The following is a 25,507-nucleotide window of genomic DNA, read 5'->3' as shown; positions in this document are numbered from 1 at the left end:
TATCGATAGGAAGAATAAATATTGTGAAAATGTCATTCTTCCAAAATTGTGATATAGATTCAATACAATCTCAATGAAAATTCCACTAACATACCTCATAGATCTAGAGAAATCATTCCTAAAATTCACCTGGAACCAGAATAGCAAAGGCAATTCCAAGCATCAAATGCAAGGCAGTAGACATCACAATCCCTGACTTGAAGTTTTACTACAAAGATACTGTATTAAAATCAACATGGTGCTGGAATAAAAACAGACCTGAAGGTCAATGGAATAGATTAGAAGATACAATCATGACTACAAACACACTCAACAAAATTATCTTTAATAAAGGGGCCAAACATGTTCACTGAAAGAATGATGTTCTCTTTAATAAATGGTGCTGGAAAAATTGGCTCTCCACATGCCAAAAGCCAAAACTAGACTCATGATTATCAACATGTACTAAAATAAACTCTAAAAGGAACAAAGATCTAAATATTAAAACAGAAACACTAAATCTTTTGTAAGACAATGGAGGTGAAAATCTTGAAGACATAGGGGTAAGTAGAGAATTCATGCACAGGAGTCAAACCACATGGGAAATACTTCCCAGAATCAACAACTGGGATCACATCTTATTAAAGAGCCTCGGCATGTCAAAAAAAAAAAAAAAAACTCCAGTATAGTGAAAAGAAAGCCAAAAACTGTAAAAAAAATCTTAGAGAACTGTCACTCAGATAAGGACTTCTGTCTAGAACATATAAATAATTAAAACAATCTTACCCCTGAAATTCAAAGACCCAATTCAAAAATGGCCATCTGAGATGAATATACATTTCTCAGATAAAGAAATAGAAATGACAAATAAATACATGAAAAAATGTTCATCATCATTAGTCATCAGAGAAATGCAAATTAAAACCACATTGAGATTCCATCTCACTCCTGAAAGAATGGCCAGGATCAAGAAAACTGCCAACAACAAATGCTGGAGACATTGTGGGGTAAAAGAAACTCTCCCACACTGTTGATGGGAGTGTAGACTGGTGTAATCACTGTGGATATCAGTCTGGAGATTCTTCAAAACCTGGGATTGGAAGTCCCATTTGACCCAGCTATTCCACTTCTATGCATATTCCCAGAATAACTGAAAACATCATGCCACAGTGATATATGTGTACTCATGTTTATAGCAGAACAATTTTTAATTGCAAGATCTTGGAAACCACCCAAGTGTCCATCAACTGAGGAATGGATAAAAAAGTTGTGTTATTTTTATGCAATGGACTACTACTCAGCTATAAAGAAGGATCACACTGAGATATTTATAAATAAATGGATGCAATTTGAGATCATACTCATAAGCAAAATAAATCAAACTCACATGTATAAATACTGTATAGTCTCCCTAGTGTAAGTAATGGTAAGAGTACATAAGAGTTTATGGCAATCATGATCCCATTACATTGTTTTGAAATTTTATAATGCTCTCATTCATTAGTTGGAATGGTTTTATTCTGTTTTGTTTGATTTTATCGTGTGGGGTGTTATGAACAGCTATTTTGAAGCAAACAAGGCATTGTGGCAACCATTGCTGATTTAATATCATCTTGCTTTGAAGTCCTACCATGCTTTTTTCTACTGTTTCTATTGGTTCTATTATGTTGTGTCTTATTGGATTTTAATATGTGTGATAGTATAAACAAATTTTCTATGGAAAATGAGATAATATAGTAGCCATTGTTCATTTTCTGTTATTTAGTTCTGAGTTCTCTGCAATACTTTCATTCTCTTTAATAGTTTTATACTATTTTGTTATGTTTGATACTATTATATGTGAAGGTATGCTCAACTATTTCAAAGAAAGAGACATTATGGTAGCTACTGTTAGTATCCAGTTGTCATACTGGAAGTGATGCTTTGCTTACATTGTTGTGTCCTGATCTGCTTTGTTCTGTCCTCTTTTCAAAGGTCTTAACCTCTTTAAAATGCAAAAAAGTCTCTCTGGACTCTCAGTGCTTACATTATTCAAGCAGTAAAAGTAGCATCACAAAGATGATGCCGATATTACTAAACCTGGAGCAGTACTAGGCTCTCTTCAAATTCTGCTACAGAGGCCTTCCAATGCCTTGATGGCTAAGTATTATGAAACAAATTCCAGGGAACAAATTCCCTGGGTTTCTTCTACAGTTTGGTTTCCTCGATGCCCTTCACAAAACAAAGTATTTTTTGCCATTTTGAACCTACAAATGGTAGGATTTTTCTGATTCCTGACGTGCCTTTCAGACATTTGTTTTGTTGTTGTTGTTATCCTGATCTGAAGTATTTTAATGTTAATTTTTTCATCAATCAAGTCCTCCTCCCTCATCAGTGGAACTTTCTTTCCAACAAATCAAAAAACTTTTTAAATGAGCTTCTTGCCTTGATTTTCAGCGTAAATCTGGGTACAACCAACAAGCTCCATCTATGCTATAAGCTGAACATTTTAAATTTTCTTCTATGTAATTAATGTGCTACCCTTAATCTCAGTCTCCTCAAAATTCTCAGGACATGAGCAGAATATAGACAAACTTCTGCCAGAGCATAACACAAATGGTCTGAAGTTCATTTGCCAATAAAATTAATTCTCATTACTGAAACCTATTGAACCTTCTTCCACGAGGTAGCGAGAGTATACAGAGGTTATTCCAGCAGTTTGGCCTCTGAATCACTGACTGCTCCCAAGATGACATTGACAGTGTTGATAGAGTAAGGGATATTGTGGGTACAATGGCCCTTCTTCTTTTCCTCAAACACCATAATGTTTGATTCAAACTAATGGGCAACTCCTTCAGATTTATTCTCCATATCTGGGTGTGTTTGTCTCCCTGCTTTAGAATATTCATGTCACTCATTGGCTCTCCTCAGAGCTTCCCTTATCACCTATGTTTCTGGTTGGCCACAGTAGACCTTTAGAAGACCATCTTTGTCAGGTTTTAGTATAATGATTAAGCAGTCCTCATGTTCCTTTGTCATGAAAAGTTTCTACAATATATACTGAGTTTTTTTATATTTAGGAGAATTTGCCATTTTACTGGGCTAATATTGTCTTTAAAGGAATATTTCAATTGCAGAACCAAATGTGGAAGCATTTAATTGCAGCTTTAGTTTTGCTGTTTCATTGCTTGATTTTTTTTTTGCCAAATTCACTTTCCTTTTGTTCAACATGATTCAATAGGCATCACAAATCATTTTAAGTATTTTCCAGTCACATCCCAAAGTTTTCTCATTTAACTCTTCTCTTATACCATTAAGCTGTCAGGGAGATCAGTATTTCACATAGCACCAATCAAGTCAAATTATAATACCTTTCTTTTCTCTTTCTAAACTGAAACATTGTTGTCCCATATTCTACACCTTGCCAGTTAGTAAAATCTGGATTCTCTCTGATTTGTGAACATAACTATATCCCAGATATCAGAATCCAACTTTTATTCTGTACACTGACTTTTGACTATCACTGTGTCCTACTGCCCACTCCCACTCCCTGCTCTAATGTGATAACAGACTTTTTCTTTTATCTTTTCAATCCCAACCTCTGTATCACAGGGGACAAAAATATTTATGGTAGAAGAGTCTCACACTGTGGAATAATTTTTTTGTCATAAATTAAGTTTATTGTTTTATGTACAAACTAGGTTATGCCTAATCTAGCTATCTAGGCCTCCTGGTCTGTAGACTTTAAAAGCCCTCCTTTTACCCAAAGGAGCTCAGCAACCAGTAGGAGCATCAGCAAACCCTAACCTCACCTGTCGGAGCTCAGCAGTTGACCAGAACATTGGCAACCCTGCCCCCAACCTAGAGAAGCTCAGTAGCCAGTGGGAGTACCAGTGACCCCGCCACCTACCTAGAGGACATAGGTGGGCCAGGAGGAGCCTCAGTGACCCCTCCCCACACCCAGTTGTTCTCTAAAGGCAAGCTAGAGTGCAGTTGAGTCCTCTCCCCACCCAGAAGACTTCAGTGTGTCAATGAGAGGCTCAAGGACCCAACTCCCAACCCAGAGAATATTGACAGGCCAGAAAGAGTGTGGATGAGCCCTTTATCTATACAGCAGGCCCTGGATGAGCCAACAAGTGCTTCAGCAAGGCGTCCTGCCACCCACAATATATCAGTGGCAAGCAGGAGTGCAAGTAAGTCCTTCCCCTATCAACAGGACCTCAGTGGATTGGTGGGAACATCAGCAACACATCCATCCCACCTGGAGTGTCTTGGTGGGCACATGAGGGCATAAGTGAGTCCTACCTCCACCCAGAGGACCTTAGTGGGACAGAAAGACCACAGGTGAGAATTTTTGCACACAGAGGATCCATTGCAGACAAGTGAGATCACTGGTGATGGCTCCCAACAGCTGGAGAAACCTGACTGGAACTGCAAGACCCTAAGTGACATAGTAGGGCCCAGGCCTGGGTGCACACCATAGACAGTTGGACATGGCACTGATGAAAAGTTTGAAGCTGCAATAATAAAGCAAGCTAAGAGTTGGTTCACCATCAGTGCACCTAGGCCAGTCAGCCCAAATGAATCCAGGACTCACACAACTGGCTCTGCAGGAGGAATTCAGATAACCTGCCCCTCCCCTACACTGTGGGATGTAGCAAATGGGTGGACATCAACCACACAGTAGGACTCTAAGACACACACAACAAACAGACAAGACTAGCAGGATTGAAAGATCAAAATATTAACCAAGAGGTGAAGATGATAAAATGAAAAAGCACAACGCAATCCCCCAGCCCATCTGGACCAAAGACAGAGAATTGAGACATAGAAGAAACTGGAAGACACACACCTCAAATTTCTGAAAAGATAATAAGTGAAGTAAAGAAACAATCCACAAGGATACAGAGAAAATCAGATCAGAAATAATCTCTTGCATAAAAATAAATAAATAAATAACAACTTTAATGAAGGATTTGTACCTCAGGCAACCAATATAGGAAACAAGCAGATTGCAGGAGACAGATGTAAAAAGATATACAGGAATTAAAAATTCCATTGAAAACCGGAAAAACTACTTGAGTGAGATGGAAGATAGGCTTTCAGACCTTAAAGACAGGATTGATGACAAAACCGTGGTTAAAAATAACAAGGTACTGGAGCTGGGAATTTAGATCACTGGCACAGCACCTACCTTGAAAGTCTGAGGTCAAAAGTTTGATCCCTGGTACCAAAAAACAAACAAATAGAAAATAACAAGAGACCATTAAATAACAATTCATCAACTCCAAAATGATGCAAATAAAAGGAATATGATTGATAGGGGTAAATTAAAATGGAGGAGTCAATGTAGATGGCATAAAAATTATTTTCTTTTTTGCAGAAGTAATAAGTAACTTCCAAGAGTGGGAACAGAATCTGAAATACACATGATTGAGGTATATAGAACTCCAGAACTACAACAATCAAGATGGCAGAAATTCAGCACAAAAACCGAATATTAAAAACTTTTAGAGAAAACAAACAGATCGGCTATCAATGAAAGCCCATTAGAATCATAGTCAACTTCTTAACCCAAACCCTCAAGTCAAGAAGAGCATGTAGTGAAGAGTTTGACACCCTGAAAGAAAACAACTTCTAACCAAGATTGATGTGCTCTGCAATATTATCTTTCAGAGTTAATGGAGAAGTTACTTACATGGCAAAGAACAATAGAAGACACTCAAATCCACAAAACCAACCCCAGGAAGAATATTGAAAGATACCCTAGATAGGGATAAAAGTGACCACAATTCCAAAAGCAACAACTGGGCAAGCAATTAAACAGAAGGGCAAAGCACAGAACCAATCAATTAGGAAAATAATATAACAAAGTTAATACTATAAAGGAATGTTTGAGCACATATAAATCAATAAATGTAATATACCACATCAACAAAGTCAGACAAAAGTCCCATTATTACTTAATAGATGCAGAAAAAACTTTTGATAAAGTCCAACACTCATTCATGTAAAAAACTTTACAAAAATCAGAATAGATGGTCTCTGCCTCAATCTGATAAAAGCTACATCTACAATCACCACTCCTATTGAAAATAGTTCTGGTTAGGCAGAGTGATTAGACAAGAAAGAGAAATAAAAGGAATAAGGGTAGGAAATGAATAAGTTGAATTATCATTATTTGCAGATGACATGATACTCTACATAGAGGATCCCATAATTCCACCAAAAGATTAATAGAATTAATATGCAAATTCAGCAGAATACTTGAATATAAAAATTGATACTCAAAAATCAATAGTATTGTTGTACACAAAAAAGAAAATCTCTGAGAGATAATATGAAATTAGCACCTTTCACAGTAGCATCTCAAAAATGAAATACATAGGAATGAACCTAAGAAAGGATATAAAGATCTATATATTGAAAACTACAGTATTCTGAAAAAGAGGATTGAAGAGGATATCAGAAAATGGAAATATATCTCTTGCTCTTGGATAAGAAGTAGTGACATTGTGAAAATGGCTATACTCCCAAAACTGTTACAAAATTTAATGCAATTTCTATCAAAATAACATTTGCATTTCTCATGGATTGAGAGAAAACATTCCTAAAATTCATCTGGAATCAGAAGAGACATAGAATAGCAAAGCAATCCTCCACAACAATGGCAAAACAGGAGGCATCTCAATTCCTGACTTGAAACTATACTACAAAACTACTGTCATAAAATCACCACAGTATTTGGCAAAGAAATCAAAACTGACCTGAAAATCAGTGAAACAGATTACAAGATACACACACTACTACAAAGATACTCAGCCACATTATCTTTGACAAAGGGATCAAACATGTTCACTAAAGAAAGATAGCCTCTTTAATAAATGGTGAGGGGAAAACTGGCTTTCCACATGCCAAAGACTGAGACTAAATCCATATCTGTCAACATGCACTAAACCAAAGTAAAAATGGATCAAAGATCTAAGTATTAAAACAGAAACACTAAATCTGCTGAAAGATAAGGTAGATAGAAATCTTGAAGAGAGAAGTAGGCAAAGAGTTCATGAACAAAATGTAAACTGCATGGGAAGTACTTCAAATAATCAACAAACTAGGATCTCATCTTACTAAAAAAATTTTGCACATCAAAAGAAATCACCAACAGAGTAAAAAGAAGATCAACAGAATGGGTAAAATTTTTAGCCAACTATCCCTTGCACAAAAGGCTTCTATCCAGAGCATACAAAGAATTGAAAAAAAATTAGATCCCCAAATTCAAAGATCCACTCCAAAAATGGGCATCTAAGATGAGTACATATTTTTCAGATGAAGAAATACAAATGGCAAGTAAAAGCATATGAAGGAATGCTCAACATCACTTGTCATTTGAGAAATGCAAATTAAAACAACACTGAGATTTTGTATCGCCTCTGAAGCATGGCTATCATTAAGACATTAACCAATAATAAATATTGGCAGAACCTTGGGGAAAAAGATAACTTTCTCCACTGTTGATGGGAGTGTACACTGGTATAACCACTATGGGAATCAGTGTGCAGATGCCTCAGAAAGCTAACATTGGTGGTCCCATTCGTTCCAGTTATTCCCCTCTGGATATTTTCCCAGAAAAACTGAAAATATGGTGGCACAGTGATATATGTGCATATATGTTTATAGCAATACAATTTATAATAGCTAAAGTTTGGAAGCAACTCAAATGCTCATCAACTGTGGAATGGATAAAAAAAAGTTGTGGAATTTTCATACAATGGAATATTACTCAGCTATAAAGAAGTATGAACTTGGGGCTTTTATAGGTAAATAGCTGCAACTTGAGACCATACTCATAAGTGAAGTAAATCAGACTCACATGTAAATTGGTATTGTCTTTCTAGTGTAAAAATTTGAAGCAGTAAGATCCAAACTTCACAAAAGATACTATGAAAGGGAAAGGGAAAGAAAATACCCAAAAGGAAAGAACAACTGAGATGAGAAAAGATTATTTATATATTTATATGAGATAACTATACTACTAATCTGTTAGTTTATGAAAAAAGAAGTTTGTGCTTTTATTGTTTGATTGTTTGATCATTTTTATGCCTATATCGTATAATCTGAATAACTGTTTTGAAGATAACAATATGCAAAATGTTAACCAGTGTTAGGTGATAGTAAAACAATAGAACCTTCTTAAACATAGTGGATCCTCTGCCTGTGGTGACTGAGAGACTCCTCAGCAAGAAGAGAAATCATGCCTTCCCATGAGCCAGGCTCTGTCATGGGGTTGGGAAAAAGACTCAGTAATAAAACAAAGCACTCCTTTTGGTAAGCCAGACTACGTCGTGAAGATCAGGAAGAGACTCAACAAGAAAACAAAGCACGCCTTCCTATGAGCCAGCCAGTGCATACACTGGAAAAACAAAAGAGCTTCCCACACCACACCCCATGCCCCACCCCCAATAAGCAACTGGCTGATTGGGAGGGCTCAGGGTAACATGGCAGCAACTGAGTTAAAAGGAATACCTTGATGCTTATAATGTTTGATTGATTTGCAGGCCTGGGACTGGTGGTCTGGGCATCTATTTGGAGGATGACAGCATACATTGTGGCAACTATTGGATATTTCTTCCCATCTTGTTTTTTAAATCCAATTTTTTTCTGTTTTACTATTTTGTTTTATTCCTATATCTGGTAACCTGAGCAAATATTTTGAAGATAACAATATGCAGTATAATAGCCATTGTTAAATTCTTATCATCTTGTTTTAAAAGACTACATAGCTGGTGCTGTTCTCTTGTTGTTGTTGCCATTTTGCTGCTTTTTAAAAATTTGCTTGCATCTTGATTTTCTGTTTTTTTTTCTTTAAAATAAAAAATGTAGAATGAATATTGTGAATTGGAAAGAAACTGTTCAAAAGAAAAGATAAGCTCTAATAGGGGAAAGGAGAATGGGTAAGAGGCAAATCATATGTATATACAAAATAGTTAAGGTAGTTATACAGCTAGCTTCTGCTTCTTCCTTGAAAAGAAAGCCTTGTGCCAATATTGTTTAGTCAAGATATCATGTCTATGTCCTGTACTGTGAATAACAAGACAGCAATACACGATGTATTGAGCATCATAAATGTCCTATAACCCTGTTTTGAAACTCATTTTCATTGTTTATTTATGTTTTTCTCTTTAAAATAAAACAAAAATATTTTTTAAATTTTGTTTAAAGAAAGACTAAATAAAACAGAAAATAGGTAGAAATAATACACACATTCAGAGAAAAAAATAAACAGTAAGAAGTCACTAGTTGATGTTTACATATTGTCATTTTACAAATAGTTGTTCAACATACAAAAATGGAACATGTGAAGTGGGAATTCAAACACTGAGACTGCAAACAGTTCTGTTCAACTGTCCAACAAAAACTTAGTAACATGGTTGTCAATCCTATACACATTTTTTCCTTTTTTAAATTTTATTTTGAAAGTAGTAAAATACAACAGAACAAGACAGAACAAACCCAACTAGATCATACAGTGAAACTGGTACAAAACTTCCCACAAGTTACCAGGATAACAATAATAGGTATCACAGTACATTTCGTTATCTTTACAATAGTTGTTCTTTCAAACATATATATCAAAATAAAATGAAATACAAAACATTATAGAACTTATCAAAACAATATTAAATAGAGCAGCACCATTAATCAGAATAGAGCAAAACAGTAATAAAAATATTTGCCTTCAAAGAGATGATAGAAAGAAATCCCCTTATTTGCTATGGTCAACCTCCCAGGAGATGCTGCAATTTCTGGTTCACATTTTCTAATGGGGGGACAGGAGAAGGGTGGTAGGGGAAAGTGGGATGTTTGACTTTAGGCCATGCACCAGTAGATTCACTATTGCTTAGCAGGAAGACAGGCTGGTTGCTTGGTTTCCCAGCTTTGTAATTTCCAACATGGTGTGGATCTCAGAAGGTAATAGTGGTTCTTCCCCTAGAGGGACCATAGTCTGCCACTCTGTAGCCATTTACCAAGGAGTGGAGCTGCTTGCTGGGTTTCCCAGCATCCTGAGTTTCAACATGGTGCAGATCTCAGGAGCCCCTGGTGGTTGCCCCCCTGGAAGGGCCGCAGTCAGCCACACTTCAGCCACTTATCAGGGAGGGGAGATGCTTGCTTGGCTTCCCAGCATCCTAAGTACCAAAATGGCATGGATCTCAGGAGACCCATTCTGTACACTTAAACATACATGCAGTTATCCATATCTTCATTAATGTTTAGATTAAACAAACTAAAGCAGGTTAAAATAATTCTAAAAAAAGAATAATAGGATTTCACATCATGACATTCCGTGATCATCACTGGGTACTGTAGTGTCTTTTTTTTTAATTTAATTTAAAGAAAGACTAAACAAAACAGAAAATGGGTAGAAATAATACATAATTTCAAAGAAAAAACTGTAAGAAATCACCAGTTGATGATTGCAGATTGTCTTTTACAAATAGTTATTCAAGATACTAAAGTAGAACATATAAAGTGGGGATTCAAACAGTGAGATTGCAACCAGTTCTGTTCAAAAACTTATAAATATGCTTATCAACCCTATACACTTAAGCATATGTGCAGTTATCCATATATTCAATTATGTTGAGGCTGATTAAATCCAAGCAGGCTAATATCACTCTGAACAAAGAATAATACTACTTCTGGGTTTCACATTATGACACTCCAGGATCAGCACTGGGTATTTTAGTGTCTCTTTTTCTTCAGAGTATCTGTTCATTTCATCATGTGTCATAAGATCAGTTCTCATAAACTGTTTATAGATTCTACACATACACGAGGCTTAACATATATTTCTATTCTTTCTATATTAGAGGGAGAAACAAAACAAAGCAAGACAAAATAAAACATATTCCTATTAACACATGAAATGAAAAAAAATAAGAACTTTGTACAAAGAGTTCTACAATGTTTCCTGTGTTGTCTCTTGCTATCTCCAATAGAATTGGCTATATCATGAGACATAGTATAATTGAATATATCAGTACATAACAGTATTAATAAAAACACAACTTTGTATATAGTGTAGAACTTCAAAAACTGGCAGTTATCAAACCAAAATGTTTATCGCAAAGTCTTGTCATCTTCAGTGTAGTTGCCTATACTCTCAGACTTGATACTATCAATTATATCACTTTTGAATAAAATCTTCTCATTTCTGTTATGCTCTTTTGGCCATCAGTTGTCTGCTTATCTTCTTCATTCTGTTTTCTGCTCCTTTCATTGAGGCCTCTCTACCACTGTTCCTGCAATACTAGTACTTTTCTCTCTTTCTAGAATACCTTGCAGTATTCTCTGTAGACTTGGATTGGTGGTTGTGAATTTCCCAAGTTCCTCTTTGTCTTGGAAACATCTTGTTTCTCCATTAATTTCTAGAGACAGTTTAGCAGGGTATATTAATCTGGGATGAGGTTATTTTCTTTCAGGGCTTGGAATATTTCGCTCCAGGCTCTTCTTGACTTGATGGTTTGTGTCGGGAAGTCTGCTGTTATTCTGATGGGTCCTCCTTTATAGGTTATCTGTTTCTTGTCTCTAATAGCTTTTAATATTCTGTCCTTACGTTGAATTTCTGGGATCTTGATTATTATATGCCTGTGTGTAGCTCTGTTTTGGTTGTAGATGGCTGGAATTCTGTATGCCTCCTATATCAGAATATCATTTCCTTTTCCTATGTTTGGGAATTTTTCCTTAATTATTTCTGTGAATAACTTTTGTAGTTCCTTTGTTTCTAGCCCTGCTTCTTTATTCACATTCTTTATTCTAGTTATAGATCTTCTTGTCATTTTCTAGCCTTTGTATTGTTACTGTCACTTCCCTGTTACTTTTAGAAAGATTTCCCTTCCATAATCCCACATTGCAAAACTGTCCTCCAGTTTGGATAATCTATCCTTAGTTTCTTTCAAGATGATTTGCCATCTTTCCATAGAATTTTTATTTCATGGTGATCTAATTGAATCTGCTTCATGTATTCTATATTTTTTTCATATTCTTCATCAATGGTTCTCTCCTTTGTTTGAGTTCCTCCCTTCTTCTGTCTGTGTCTGCTTGACGGATGCCTTGTATCTCTTTAACTAATCTTCTTATATCTTGCTTTACTTAGCTAAATATTTCACTGTTGAACTCATCTATGAGGTCTTGAATATCTTTATATACACAGGTGCCATGTCTGATATTGCATGTTTGCTGTTCTCATTCTCCTTGGTATTTACCTATCCTGGGTCAATGTTCTCATGCTTGAGACCTGGGGATTTTTTTTTTGTTGCTTCCTCTTCCCATCTTTTTTGCTTCCTCCAGGAAGTTCCAGTTTCTTTCTTTGTTGGTTACAATTCTTCTGAAGCATGCTGGCTCGGATGACCCTTCCCACTGCCGTGTGCTAATTATTTGCAGACAGGGTTAGGGTTAGGCCCTTCCCCTCCGGATCAGTCAAGATGCTGTGGTCTGCACTGTATTACTTTGCGCCTCCTCCCCTCTGGGTCAGTCAAACTTCTGAGGCTTCACTGGGTTAGTGTGGTTAACGTGCACCACTGATGTGGGGACTTAATTTTGGATAACCTATTGGGTCTCAGCCAGATCACGTAACCCAGGCCTAGATCACTCCACCAATTGCATTCAGGAAGGGAACAACTGACTGAAGTAACTGCTGCCCCTTCTACTTTCCAGTCCTCCACAGTCCCAGAATGTCATCCATTGGTGCCCCCTTTCTGTGGGATGGCTCCACTCCTGTCACTCACCACAGGTCAATGCAGTCACCCTGCCAACTCAGCTCTCCATTTAGCTCACCGACCCCCGAATTCAATGTGACTGCACCTCCAGTGAGTTGAAATGGTGGGACCTCAGATGGTTCAGCCAGTCACGGTGGGACCTCGGCAAGTCATAGGAGGACCTCGGATGGTCAGCAAGTCACCAGCTGTGGCAGGAACACTGAACCTTTAGCTGTTCCAGTAATAGCACTGGGACTGTATGTTTGGTTGGTTCTCCTCACCTTAATTTCTTCTTGGGATGAGATAATTCATCTCCCTCTGTTTGGGGCTCCCTACTCTGTATTATGTTGAACTCTGTATTGACTATCTCAGGGAGCCTCTGTCAAACTTAAAAAAAATATATTAACCAATGTTTATCTCCTATTATTTTGTTTTGACATCTATATCAACATTTTAATTCTTTCTCTATTTTTAAATTAAAAAGTAAAAAGAAACTATTCTTACAATGTGACATGTCTGCTCATATGTGTGTTTTCTATTTCTTATAACACAAATATGTATGAGTACACCATTCTTCTAGAGATGATATTTTTTAAAAAGTTCCTCTACACTTCTGTTTCTCTTGACCAAAAATCTATTATGACTTTGATAATATTCTTCCAATGCCTTTTGGGAAATAACCTTCACATACACAAACACACACACATACATGCATAATGATAAAATAATATTGCTGTTGAGTGGTTTATTTACTAATATCATCATAATAGATGCATCATTCTTTGACTTTCATTTTCATGCAATATTAATTACTTTCAGGCTACTCTCTATTGGTATATAGAATTTCAATTTATTTTAACTACAGTATAGAAATTCAATATAGTTCAATATATATTTTATTGAAGCATTCACTTCTTTGTTTTTGTTTTATTAGAAAACATTCTATGGTAAATATCACTGTTTATGATTGCACATGCCCATGCATCAGAACTTTCTAAGCAAATACATATATATCAGTAAACCCATTCATGTTGGGAAGTTACTATTGTCAGAAATTGTATTAAAAACTTTGTATAGATCACCTCATTTAATTCTCACAATAACAATTTAAAACACAGAGTATCTTTACAAAGTTTTTTTTTTCTTATCTTTACTGGGAAGCATAGTTAATGCCTTTTAAAAGGAGGAGATTCTGTCAGTTGACACATAATAAAAGACCTAGAAGACATTATGCTTGGAAAAACTAAACCAGGCACATGAATACAAAAACTGTACTATGTCACTTATATGTGGAATCTAAAATGTCTACCCCATTAGTATCTCAGCACCAAAAGTTCATAGAGGCTTTGGGTCACTTAGTCAAGGTCATTAGCAAGCAATGACAATGAGATTCAGACTCAAGTTCATCCATCTCCTGGCCTAGGTCCTCACTGGCCTGCTGCAGCTGCTATGCTGCTGATATCACAGAGCAGGGATAGGAGCCTGCTATACAGGCTGTGTGTGAGGGCACTGAGCTGGGCTTGCCTCGTGTTTCTACAGCATAATTAGTGCTCACAAAGACTTATGTGGTGTTGATGTAGCTTGCTAACTTTAGATGAGGATGATGGATCAGTAGTAATTGACTTTGAGTTTCAAAGTTAAATAACCTTGATTAATCAGTTAACTGCATCATACAACATAGTTTCCTATTACTTAAAATCTAAATAACAAGAATAATAATTATAATAATTCAGGAGACAGATATATCCTTATGTTATACAAAAATTATGCAAGTCAATAACCAGTAAAGATGATGAAGACGAAAAGATGGATAATATGATTCTTATATGGTAGTACCAAAAAAACCTTTGGTTGTTTCACTGGTAGAAATAAATTTTCTTTTTTCCCCTTTGTTTTGGAACTCATTATCCACCTAAAATTTCTATCATGTAAAGAACTTTCTCGTGGCATTTGTTACCTCTTCATTCCTCAGGCTGTAAATGAGTGGATTCTGCATAAGTGTCAGAATGCCATAAAGTGTAGACTATGGATGCATATAACTAATTATACAGAACACAAAGAACAAGGCAACCACTGTGAAGGGTTAGAGGGAGCTTTGCATCTCCCCTTCACACTGTGGGCCACCAAGGAGCACAGGATGATAATGTAGGAGGCAGCCACCATGAGGAAGTTCAGCAGGCAGATCACACCATTGTAGGCCACCACCAGCAGACCAGTGATGTAGGTGTCTGTGCAGATGAGCTCCAGCAGAGGGAACAAGTTACAAAGTGGTCAGTCACACTGTGTCCATAGAAGGGCGACCAAAAGACCAGAAGGAACTGAACTCATTAATGCAAGAAGACCCCAGCCAAGCCACAAAAACTCCACAGAGTTTCCTAGTCATGGTGGTAGTATAGTTTCATAGTCAGTGTTGTAATATAACACAGGGGCTTGCAGATGGTCCCCTACCAGTCATGAGTCATGAAGGTGATCAGAGTGATTTCAACACTTCCCAAAAAGGAGCTCCAATGAGTTGAGCCATGGATTCTCAGAAGAGATGGCTATGTCCTTATACAGGAAATCAGAACTGAGAGATGAATAAAAGTTGTCAATCAAAGATAAGTTGGCCAGGAAGAAATACATGAGGAAAGCCTAAATATAGCTGATAGTTTGTTCCCAAGAGAGAAAACAGGCAAAAGTGATTTGGTTGCCATCTTGGCAAGAGCTGCTAATTACAATCCTCTGGGAAGTGAGAATTCAGAGCATGCCCAACTCTTCATTTGCATAACCTCCACTAAAGATTTTCCTGAAACCACATATATGAATGTTTCTAAGGACAGACTCAGGACTTCTGACCACCAATATAACCAGCCTCAGGTTGCTGTTGCTCCTGGGTGCTTCCATACAATTTGCATTCAGACTTCTAGACATGAATGAGTTACTTTAGGCTGAGCACATCTACCTAGAAAGGGATTTTAAATAGCTGAATTCAAGGACCTGATATTTCAAGGTAATTTTCATTTGTTACAGATTTCATGGAGTTCCTAGCTCTTAATCCTTCTGCTTTTACATAGTTTACCATTTGGCAGGTTTTTGACTCTGCTTAGATCTCAGATAAGAATCTTTTATTAAAAAAAGAATGTTTTTTATAATATACTTTCCTGGTCACTTCATCAGCAAAAGCGTAGCAAAATGCCTAAGGAGAGATGTTCTCCAATTAATAGTGTATTTTTTTCTCTAAGGATGTGTTTTGAAGCCTAATGCACTGAGATTGCCTTTTAAAAATCCATTTTCTGAACCAGAATGCTGGTACCTACACTTACAGAACTGTGTGACCTATAAGGCAAAATAAAACCAGTCCATAAACTCACCTTATTTTAGGTAGTCTCTGTTCATAATCACATTCAAATCACTTAATGAGGCTAATAAATATAAATACATGCTGCTCATGTAAAGCAGCAGCTATTGATGGTCAGAGAACTGGTTCCATGTGACCTGGTCTCTAAAATAAGATTTGCTGTGGAGGGACTCAAACACATTCAAAGAGGTAGAAACAATCTAGTGCATATTAATTATGCAGAATAATGGATTTCATTTTGGCATATTCATATAAATACATAGCATATTTGATCATTTTCACCCCACCATACCCACTTCTCTTTGTCTTCCTTCTTCCCTCATTTCTCAAGAACATACTAGAGTCTTTGGATTATAAGTGTGTAAGACATATTTTGTTTCTACTTTCACAGATGCTTATGAATTTTGAGCAGTATACTCAGGCTCTGGATTTGGTAGATCCAGATCTGACAACAATACGAGCTTGCTGGTCTTTCATGTTCTTTTCTTAGCTACTTACTATGGATATGTAGCATGTTGGACAATTTAGATAATTTTCTATAAGTTAATTTGTGTTTTCTATGTTTTGTATTTCCACTCATATCGAAAGATTCTTTTTATCTCATTAGTTTTTCTTGCAAAAACTTGTATCCTTACTTGACATTGCACAACTATATAATTCACTTAACAGTTTTTATTAAATAGGTATTTGAATTATTATTACTTCCTATCATGAATGCATATGCTAAAATATACTTGTCTTTATAATATGCCTATTTTATATAGAATAGATTTTCCAGAATGAGGAATACTGGACCAGAGAACATATCTGATGTGAAAACCTCGTCATGTAAGTTCAGCCTTCAGAATATTTTATAGCAACACACATTCACCAGCACCGAAATGCAAAATTGTCAGAAATCTTTGTAAAATGGTGAGTTAAAATATTTCACTGCTTTTAATTTGTATTTTTCATGATTTATTTAATAAAGAACTTTTAGATAACTTTGAGAGTGATTTTTAATTTCCCTTATTGTTATAATAGTATGTAAGTAATCATTTTGATTTGCTCAAAACTGTAATAGTTGTAGTTGCTGAAAATATTTTCCAGGCAGTCCCAGAGCTTATGTGCTGGAATGTATTCTTTATCTCTTGCTTCTTACATCACTGTGTTTTCACTTAAAATGTCCACTACTACCAAAAAAATCAAATGCAGTTTTTTAAAAGGTCTGTTTTTTTTAAAGATACATGTTTTATCTGAAGTCTTTAATGTATGCTTTTTTTCTTTTAGGTGATTGAAAAACGATTAGTTTTGAAAACTGCTTATCTAGTTCTTGAAAATATTTTATGAATTATGAATGTTATTTTAAATATCTGAAAATTAATGTCTTTTATCTATATTTATCAATTTTATTTGTATTTTTAAATGTCAAGAAAGTTTTAAATTTATAGTCTCATTTTCTATTGTCTAATGCATTTATTTTTATGTTCAACTTTTTGCTGGATATAATTGGTTTTTCACCTCTTCAGTTGAGTATTATTCCATTTCTTTCTCCCACTGTTGAAACAATTAGATATTTCATAGATGAAAATAATGATCTTTTCTTTGCTTTACCAGAATCTGGAGTACACAAGAAAAGATGTTTTCACTTTAGGATCTCAACTTGATACATGTGAGTATGATATTCCTCTTTTCCCCTATTATTATTTTTTATATCTTAGATGGAAAAACATTTAGGAGCAGTAAGACCCAAGATCCCAATGAACACCATGTGGCTTAAAAGCAATAAAAATCAATTGTAAAAATAGTCTATATGAATCTAAAGAATTACTCTGTTCAATAAGTATAGTGGCTTTATTTCTTCACTTTAAAAATATTATTCTGTAACAAATACAGGGAATTATTCATCATCTTCTTTAAATTAGGTTTTAGTTTGCAAAATGCCTCTGAAACTTGAAACAGTGGAAGTTGCACAAATAGCGAATGAAAATGTTTCTAATAAATTTAGAGGGTCCTGCCTTGCATTTCACAGCCTATGTCACCCCCTCCAGGACTCGCTTCTTCCACAGGTGTCTGAGTATAAACTTGATCATTTTTAGTCTTATGTGCTTTACATGTAGCATGAGCTCACAGTTTTAACTGTCAGGATACATCTTCCTGCAGCCTCAGACATTTGGTTAACTTCATGCTGGAAATGTGACTACATCACCCCTAACTTCAAATTAAGCTAAAATGATGCATTTAATTCACTCTAAAACAAGATAAGCAAAACAAACTCTGCACTGTAGGCTCATCAGGACTAGGACTTGGAGAGGCAAGACCAGGGTATATACCATCATGAATTCGAACCTCTGCACCTCCAATGGTCCTCTGTTCATTCCTGGTTTTTCTATAGGAAAATACATGCTGGTAATTTCTGGGAGACATCTATCCACACACCATTACAGAAAAGATCTGTGATGAGTCAATGTTATAAAACTATAATTGGGATGAGAGAAAGAAAGGAGAGAGATGGAGACAGAGACACAGACAGACAGACTGACAGACGGACAGACCGAGAGATGGAGAGAGAGAGCTATGCTCATTACATGTCTAGCAATATGGCCAAACTTTTAAGCCAAGTTTCTTCTTGGAATGTCATCAGTCTTGTAGAAAATGCTGATAGAATTTATGTTTGTTCAAAACTTGTCTGGCGCAATTTTAATGCCTTTGTTATTCCCAGCTCAATTACTTATCTGTCTGCCAAACTGAATTCATGGAACCACTGAATAATGTGACAGAATTCATCCTTCTCAGCCTCACACAGAACACAGAGATGCAGAAACTCTTATCTGTCATATTTGCCATCATCTACTGCCTTACCCTGGCAGGCAACTTACTCATTGTTGTGACTATCACCAGCAGCCCAGCCCTGGGCTCCCCCATGTACTTCTTTCTGTCCTTCTTATCTTTCATTGATGGCTGCTGCTCTTCTACCATGGCCCCCAAAATGATATTTGACTTACTGGCTGAAAAGAAAACCATCTCCTTCAGTGGGTGCATGACTCAGCTCTTTGCTGAACATTTCTTTGGAGGAGTGGAGATTCTCCTGCTCACAGTTATGGCTTATGACCGCTACGTGGCCATCTGCAAGCCCCTGCATTACATGATCACAATGAGCAGGCGTGTGTGTGGCCTCCTGGTGTCCATGGCCTGGGCTGGGGGATTGCTTCATGCTCTCATCCAGATTCTTTTCATGGTCTGGTTGCCATTCTGTGGCCCAAATGTCATTGACCATTTTATCTGTGACCTCTTCCCTCTCTTAAAACTCTCCTGTGCTGACACCCAGGTCTTTGGACTCTTTGTTGCTGCCAACAGTGGGCTGATGTGTGTGCTCATTTTTGCTGTTCTTGTCACCTCCTATGTCCTCATCCTCTGCTCTCTGAAGACTCGCAGCACCGCAGAACAGTGGAAGGCTCTGTCCACCTGTGCTGCCCACATCACTGTGGTCATCTTGTTCTTTGTGCCCTGTATATTCGTGTACCTTCGGCCCATGGTCACCTTCCCCATTGATAAGGCAGTGGCTGTGTTTTATACTGTGGTGACCCCCATGTTGAACCCTTTAATCTACACCCTCAGAAACACGGAGGTGAAAAATGCTATCAAGAAACTCTGGAGCCAAAGAATAATCTCAGATAGTAATTCATCTGAGTAGAGAATATTAAAACAAATGTATACACACTTTAAAAATAATGTGACTGATATAAAAGAAAATGCTATTGAAGTCAGCAAATATTAGTTTAAGTGTATTTTCCCATTTTCCAGAATTTCTTTATTGTTTTTTTTTTGCATGAATGATGAATACTTAACTAATAACTCTTCTTTCAATTTTAATATTCTTGTCATTTACACAAAATTATTGACCCAAACAACATTGCTAGTCAACATATAAATGTCATTTTAAAAATCCATGTTTCTGTATTCTATTGAATAATTTTCTATAAACCTCTAGGTATTGATTTCAAAACTTATAGGACAAGCTATTGCAAAATTCAAACATAAAGACTTAGTGACTAAATATTTGATTGAAAATTCAGTTTCAATATCAACTAATGAAATCAAATTGGATGCATTATAGTGAGAGATATAGAACAATCAAGAATAAAAGATTTTTGAAGAATGGATATCATTAAGAAGAACTGACAGCAAAATTAATGATGCCTAGCTCTAGAGTTATTTATCTTCCAATTTTGCTCATTTTACAAAAATTAATTTTCTCCACCTAAAGCTAGGAGGGTATAAAATTTTTTTCCAAATACAGCCAATCTTGTACATTCTTTCTCAGGTGGAAGATATTTGGTGAAGAATTTTTTTTTCAAAAGCACCCCATACACCATTTCACCTCCAAAGTGACTCTAATTGGATACATTTATGTATTAGTTGTTAAGAGCAGTGATAGTTGACACACCTGATGCCATATATCTTGATGAGACATCTAATCATGACATCAAAGTAATCAAGACAGAAACTAGGCACATTAAAATTTGAGGAGTAAATTGCAGAACAACTCATTTGGGACGTACATATAGAACACAGGACTTTGTTCCTAGCCCTGATTGAAATTTCTTTCTCCTTTCTTTTTAATCTGAATCTGAGTGCTTTCTCTTAAAGTCCTACAAGTTCAAGTCTACTTTCTTAGGCAATTAAAAACTCACAGAACTCCTTAGCCATGCCTGCAACTTTTGTTAAATGTCTGTGGCATGAGAGAAGCCCGTTCCTTTGTCTGAAGGACTGAATACTTCTGCAAGCAGGGAGGCATCACAGCTTCCTGAGGCACCTCAGCCTGTGGTGAGTGCCCAGCACAGTCTGCCCAAATCTCAGACTGTTCCAGACCCCCCAGGCTTCTGGGTGCAGTGAAGTGGAGCAGTGGGTTAGAGGCCACTACAGCTGCCTTCCCCCCCCCCCCCGCTACACTTGGAAGTCTGCTGAGCTCCTGACGGATGGGCGGGCCTACACTAACCCCCGAGCCCAGCCACGCCTAGCCATCTGCCTGCAGAGGAGGAGCTGGGCGGATCTGGAGTGCCTGCAGAAGTCCCTTCCTTTGCCTAGAGGACTGTGGATATCTCTGCAAGCAGGGAGGGATCACAGGCTCCTGAGGCACTGTGGCCTGTGGAGAGCACCCTAACCCGGCTGCAATTGAAGACCTGTGGATCTTTCAAGGGGCAGGTGGGCGCACAGTGTCCCTGAGGCCCAGCTTGTCTAGAACTGCGGAGTTCTGAGCAGGCAGAGGAGGGACACTGGTTCTGCAGGCCCAATGGCTTGGGGTAGTGCGGTGTCAGAGGCTCAGTAGCTCCAAGCATAGAAGGGGATTTTCAACAGATCCTGAGGAAGCTTTCAAATAACACTTGAAACACAGAAATATACAAAATGACAAAACGAAAGACCAAATTACAACCTCAAACCTCCAGCCCATCTCAGGAAACCCTAGGAGCAATGTATATAGAAGAAAATATATCCCATCCACCTCATATATCGGACATAATAGCTACTGAAGTTGACAAACAACTCCAGGAAGCTTTAAAGAAATTCAAACTCGAAATAATCTCCCAGATAAAAGAAGAAATGATAAAAGAAATGAAAGAGATTCTAAATATATCTAAAGAAAACACAGATAAAAAATTGGAGGAACTAAACAAAAAAATAGAATCCCTAGACGAGCAATATAAGAAACAAACAGAATACATAATGCAGATGCACAGAGATATACAGGAAATAAAAAACTCCACTGAAAGTTGTAAAAACCACCTTAATGAAAGTGAAGATAGAATTTCAGACCTTGAAGACATGATTGCAGCTAGTGAACAGGAAAGGAAAGATCTTTTGAAAATAACAAGGAATCAGGAAACAACAATTCAACAACTGCAAGACGATGCAAAGAAGAATAACATAAGAATGATAGGGATTAATGAAAGAGAGGGAGACAACATAAAGGATGTCAAGCGGATATTTAGAGAAGTAATAGCTGAAAATTTCCCAAGCATGAGATCAGAAACTGACATCAAGATCAGTGAAGCATATAGAACTCCAAACACTCATAACCAAAATAAAACTACACCCAGACATATAATAATCACCATCCCAGAAATCCAACACAAGAATAGATTACTAAAAGCTGTCAGAGAGAAAAGACAGATCACTTATAAAGGAAAACCTATCAGAATCACAGCAGACTTCTCAGCACAAACGATAAAGTCAAGAAGAGCATGGAGTGAAATATTCCAGATCCTAAAGCAAAATGATTTCCAACCAAGACTGATATATCCTGCAAAACTATCATCCAAAATAGATGGTGCAATACGATACTTCCATGACAAAGAACAGCTGAAGAACTTCATGAACACCAAACCGACCCTGCAAAAGATATTGAAAGACAGTTTAGATACACAAAGGAAAAAACCACTAAGCAAAGCAAATAATTAAACAGAACAGAAAGATAAAGATGCAACAGCAGAGAGATAACATTCCTACAATTAACCAGCATTTAACAGTAATAACCATTAATGTAAATGGTCTCAATGCACCAATCAAAAGAAACAGACTAGCAGAATGGATCAAGAAACAAAATCCAACCATATGCTGTTTACAGGAAACCCATCTAACCCAGAAGGATACTCACAGACTGAAAGTCAAAGGATGGAAAACAATTCTTCATGCAGCAGGAATCCAGAAAAAGGCAGGAGTAGCCATTCTGTTTGCAGACAACGTGAACTTTAAACCAACAATGACCATAAAGGACAAAGAAGGTCACTACATACTTGTAAGGGGAAAACTCCAAGAGGAAGAGATAACTATCTTAAATATATACGCACCAAACTCCAGAGCACCAAGTTATATAAAACAATTATTAACAGAAATGAAAACTCAAATTATCAGTAACACAATTGTAACAGGAGACCTTAATACGCCATTGACACCAAGGGACAGATCAACCAGACAGAAAATGAGCAAAGAAATAACAGAACTGAATCATACCTGTGAACAAATGGGTTTGATAGACATATACAGGATGTTCCACCCAACAACATCAGAATACACATTCTTCTCAGCAGTACATGGATCATTTTCTAAAATAGACCATATATTAGCTCACAGAACATATTTAAACAAGTGCAAAAGAGCTGAAATCATCCCTTGCATGTTATCGGATCATAGCGCTCTGAAATTAGAAATTAATGATAAAAGATACTGCAAAAATCCCACAAACACATGGAAACTGAATAACACACTCTTGAGTAATCAGTGGGTCACAGAGGAAATTAAAGAAGAAATCAAACAATACCTAAAAGAAAATGAAAATACAGATACAACTTACCGGAACCTGTGGGATGCAATGAAAGCCGTCCTGAGAGGAAAATTTATTGCACTGAGTTCCCACATCAGGAAAACAGAACGAATACAAATAAATAACTTGATGCTACACCTCAAACAGCTAGAAAAAGAAGAGCAAGTCAAGCCCAAAGCCAAAAGAAGAGAGGAAATTATAAAAATCAGAGCAGAAATCAATGCAATAGAGACTAAGAAAACAATCCAAAGAATCAACAAATCAAAGAGTTGGTTCTTTGAAAGAATAAATAAAATCGATAAGCCCCTAGCCAACCTTATTAAAAAAAGGGAAGAAAAAGCTCAAATTCATGCAGTAAGAAATGAAAAAGGAGAAATCACTACAGACCCAATAGAAATACAGAAGATCATCAACACCTACTTCGAAAACCTCTACTCTCAAAAGTTTGATAACACAGAAGAAATAGACAGATTCTTAGAAGCATATGAAGTGCCAAAGCTAGATCAAGAGGATGTAAAACTGTTGAATAACCCAATCTCTGTTACGGAAATTGAAAATGTAATTAAGTCCTTACCCACCAAGAAGAGCCCAGGCCCAGATGGATTCACTGCAGAATTCTACAAGAAATACAAAGAAGACCTAATGCCGACACTCCTCAAACTGTTCAATGAAATTGAAAGGGAAGCAATCCTTCCTAAGTCGTTCCTGGAAGCAAATATTGCTCTAGTACCAAAACCTGAGAAAGACCCAACTAAAAAAGAGAACTATAGACCGATCTCCCTAATGAACACAGATGCAAAAATCCTCAATAAAATATTGGCAAATAGGATCCAGCAAATCATCAAGAAGATTATACACCATGACCAAGTGGGATTCATCCCAGGAATGCAAGGATGGTTCAACATACGCAAATCAATAAATGTAATCCACCATATCAATAAAGCCAAAAGTAAGAATCACATGATCATTTCTATAGATGCAGAAAAAGCCTTCGATAAGGTCCAACATTTATTCATGATAAAAACTCTACAGAAAATTGGAATAGATGGTCTTTACCTCAATATAATAAAGGCCATTTATGACAAACCAACAGCCAGCATCATTCTAAATGGCCAAAAATTGAAAGCCTTTACTTTAAAATCAGGCACAAGACAAGGATGTCCTTTATCACCACTCCTATTTAATATAGTACTGGAAGTACTAGCCAGAGCAATTAGGCAAGAAAGAGAAATAAAAGGGGTAAAGATAGGAAAAGAAGAAGTTAAGTTATCATTGTTTGCAGATGACATGATACTCTACATAGAAGACCCCCTAAGCTCCATTGAAAGACTCTTAGATACAATAAATAAATTCAGTAATGTGGCTGGATACAAAATCAATACTCAGAAATCAATAGCATTCCTATACACGAACAACAAAATTACAGAGAGGGAAATAAGAGAAACTGGACTATTCACATTAGCAAGCAAAAAAATGAAATATTTAGGAATTACTCTTACGAAAGAAGTGAAAGACTTATACAGTGAAAACTATAATACACTGAAAAAGGAAACTGAAGATGATCTCAGAAAATGGAAAGACATCCCTTGCTCATGGATAGGAAGAACAAACATTGTGAAGATGGCCATTCTCCCAAAACTCTTATACAGATTCAATGCAATCCCAATAGAAATACCATCAACATACCTTATAGATCTAGAGAAATCACTCCTAAATTTCATCTGGAACCAGAAGAGACCTAGAATCGCAAAGGCAATTCTAAGCAGCAAAGGCAAAGCAGGAGGCATCACAATCCCTGACTTGAAATTATACTACAAAGCAACAGTAGTAAAATCAACATGGTATTGGAATCAAAACAGAGCCGAAGATCAATGGAATAGATTAGAAGATACAACCACAACTACAAACACACTCAACCACCTTATCTTTGATAAAGGAGCCAAGCAGGTTCACTGGAAGAACGACAGTCTCTTTAATAAATGGTGCTGGAAAAACTGGCTCTCCATTTGCCGAAAACTAAAGCTAGACCCATGTCTATCACCATGTACTAAATTAAAATCTAAATGGGTCAAAGATCTGAATATTAAAACAGAAACACTAAATCTATTGGAAGACAAAGTGGGTAGAAACCTTGGAGACATAGGAGTAGGTAGAGAA

The 25,507-nt window shown here is 36.6% G+C and overlaps 1 protein-coding gene and 1 pseudogene across 1 annotated transcript; one reads left to right on the top strand and one right to left on the bottom strand.

Moving 5' to 3' along the window:
• Window positions 1–14,637: 14,637 nt before the first annotated feature.
• Window positions 14,638–15,234, bottom strand: LOC134471206 (olfactory receptor 4C3-like; annotated as a pseudogene).
• A 3,523-nt stretch (window positions 15,235–18,757) lies between these two features.
• On the top strand, window positions 18,758–19,723 carry LOC100726090 (olfactory receptor 4C5-like). The gene has a single exon (XM_003464171.5). The coding sequence runs from the start codon at window positions 18,785–18,787 to the stop codon at window positions 19,721–19,723; it is 939 nt and encodes a 312-aa protein (XP_003464219.2). The 5' UTR covers window positions 18,758–18,784.
• The last annotated feature ends 5,784 nt before the right edge of the window (window positions 19,724–25,507 follow it).

The sequence above is a fragment of the Cavia porcellus genome, unplaced genomic scaffold (genome assembly GCF_034190915.1).
Source record: "Cavia porcellus strain 051 isolate PalLab524CR breed Dunkin Hartley unplaced genomic scaffold, mCavPor4.1 scaffold_17, whole genome shotgun sequence".
NCBI lineage: Eukaryota > Metazoa > Chordata > Mammalia > Rodentia > Caviidae > Cavia > Cavia porcellus.
This window is presented reverse-complemented; position numbering and strand designations above follow the sequence as displayed.

Bases quoted from the DNA above. Each gene is read 5' to 3' on its own strand.
- LOC100726090 (XM_003464171.5), top strand. From the start codon at position 18,785: ATGGAACCACTGAATAATGTGACAGAATTCATCCTTCTCAGCCTCACA.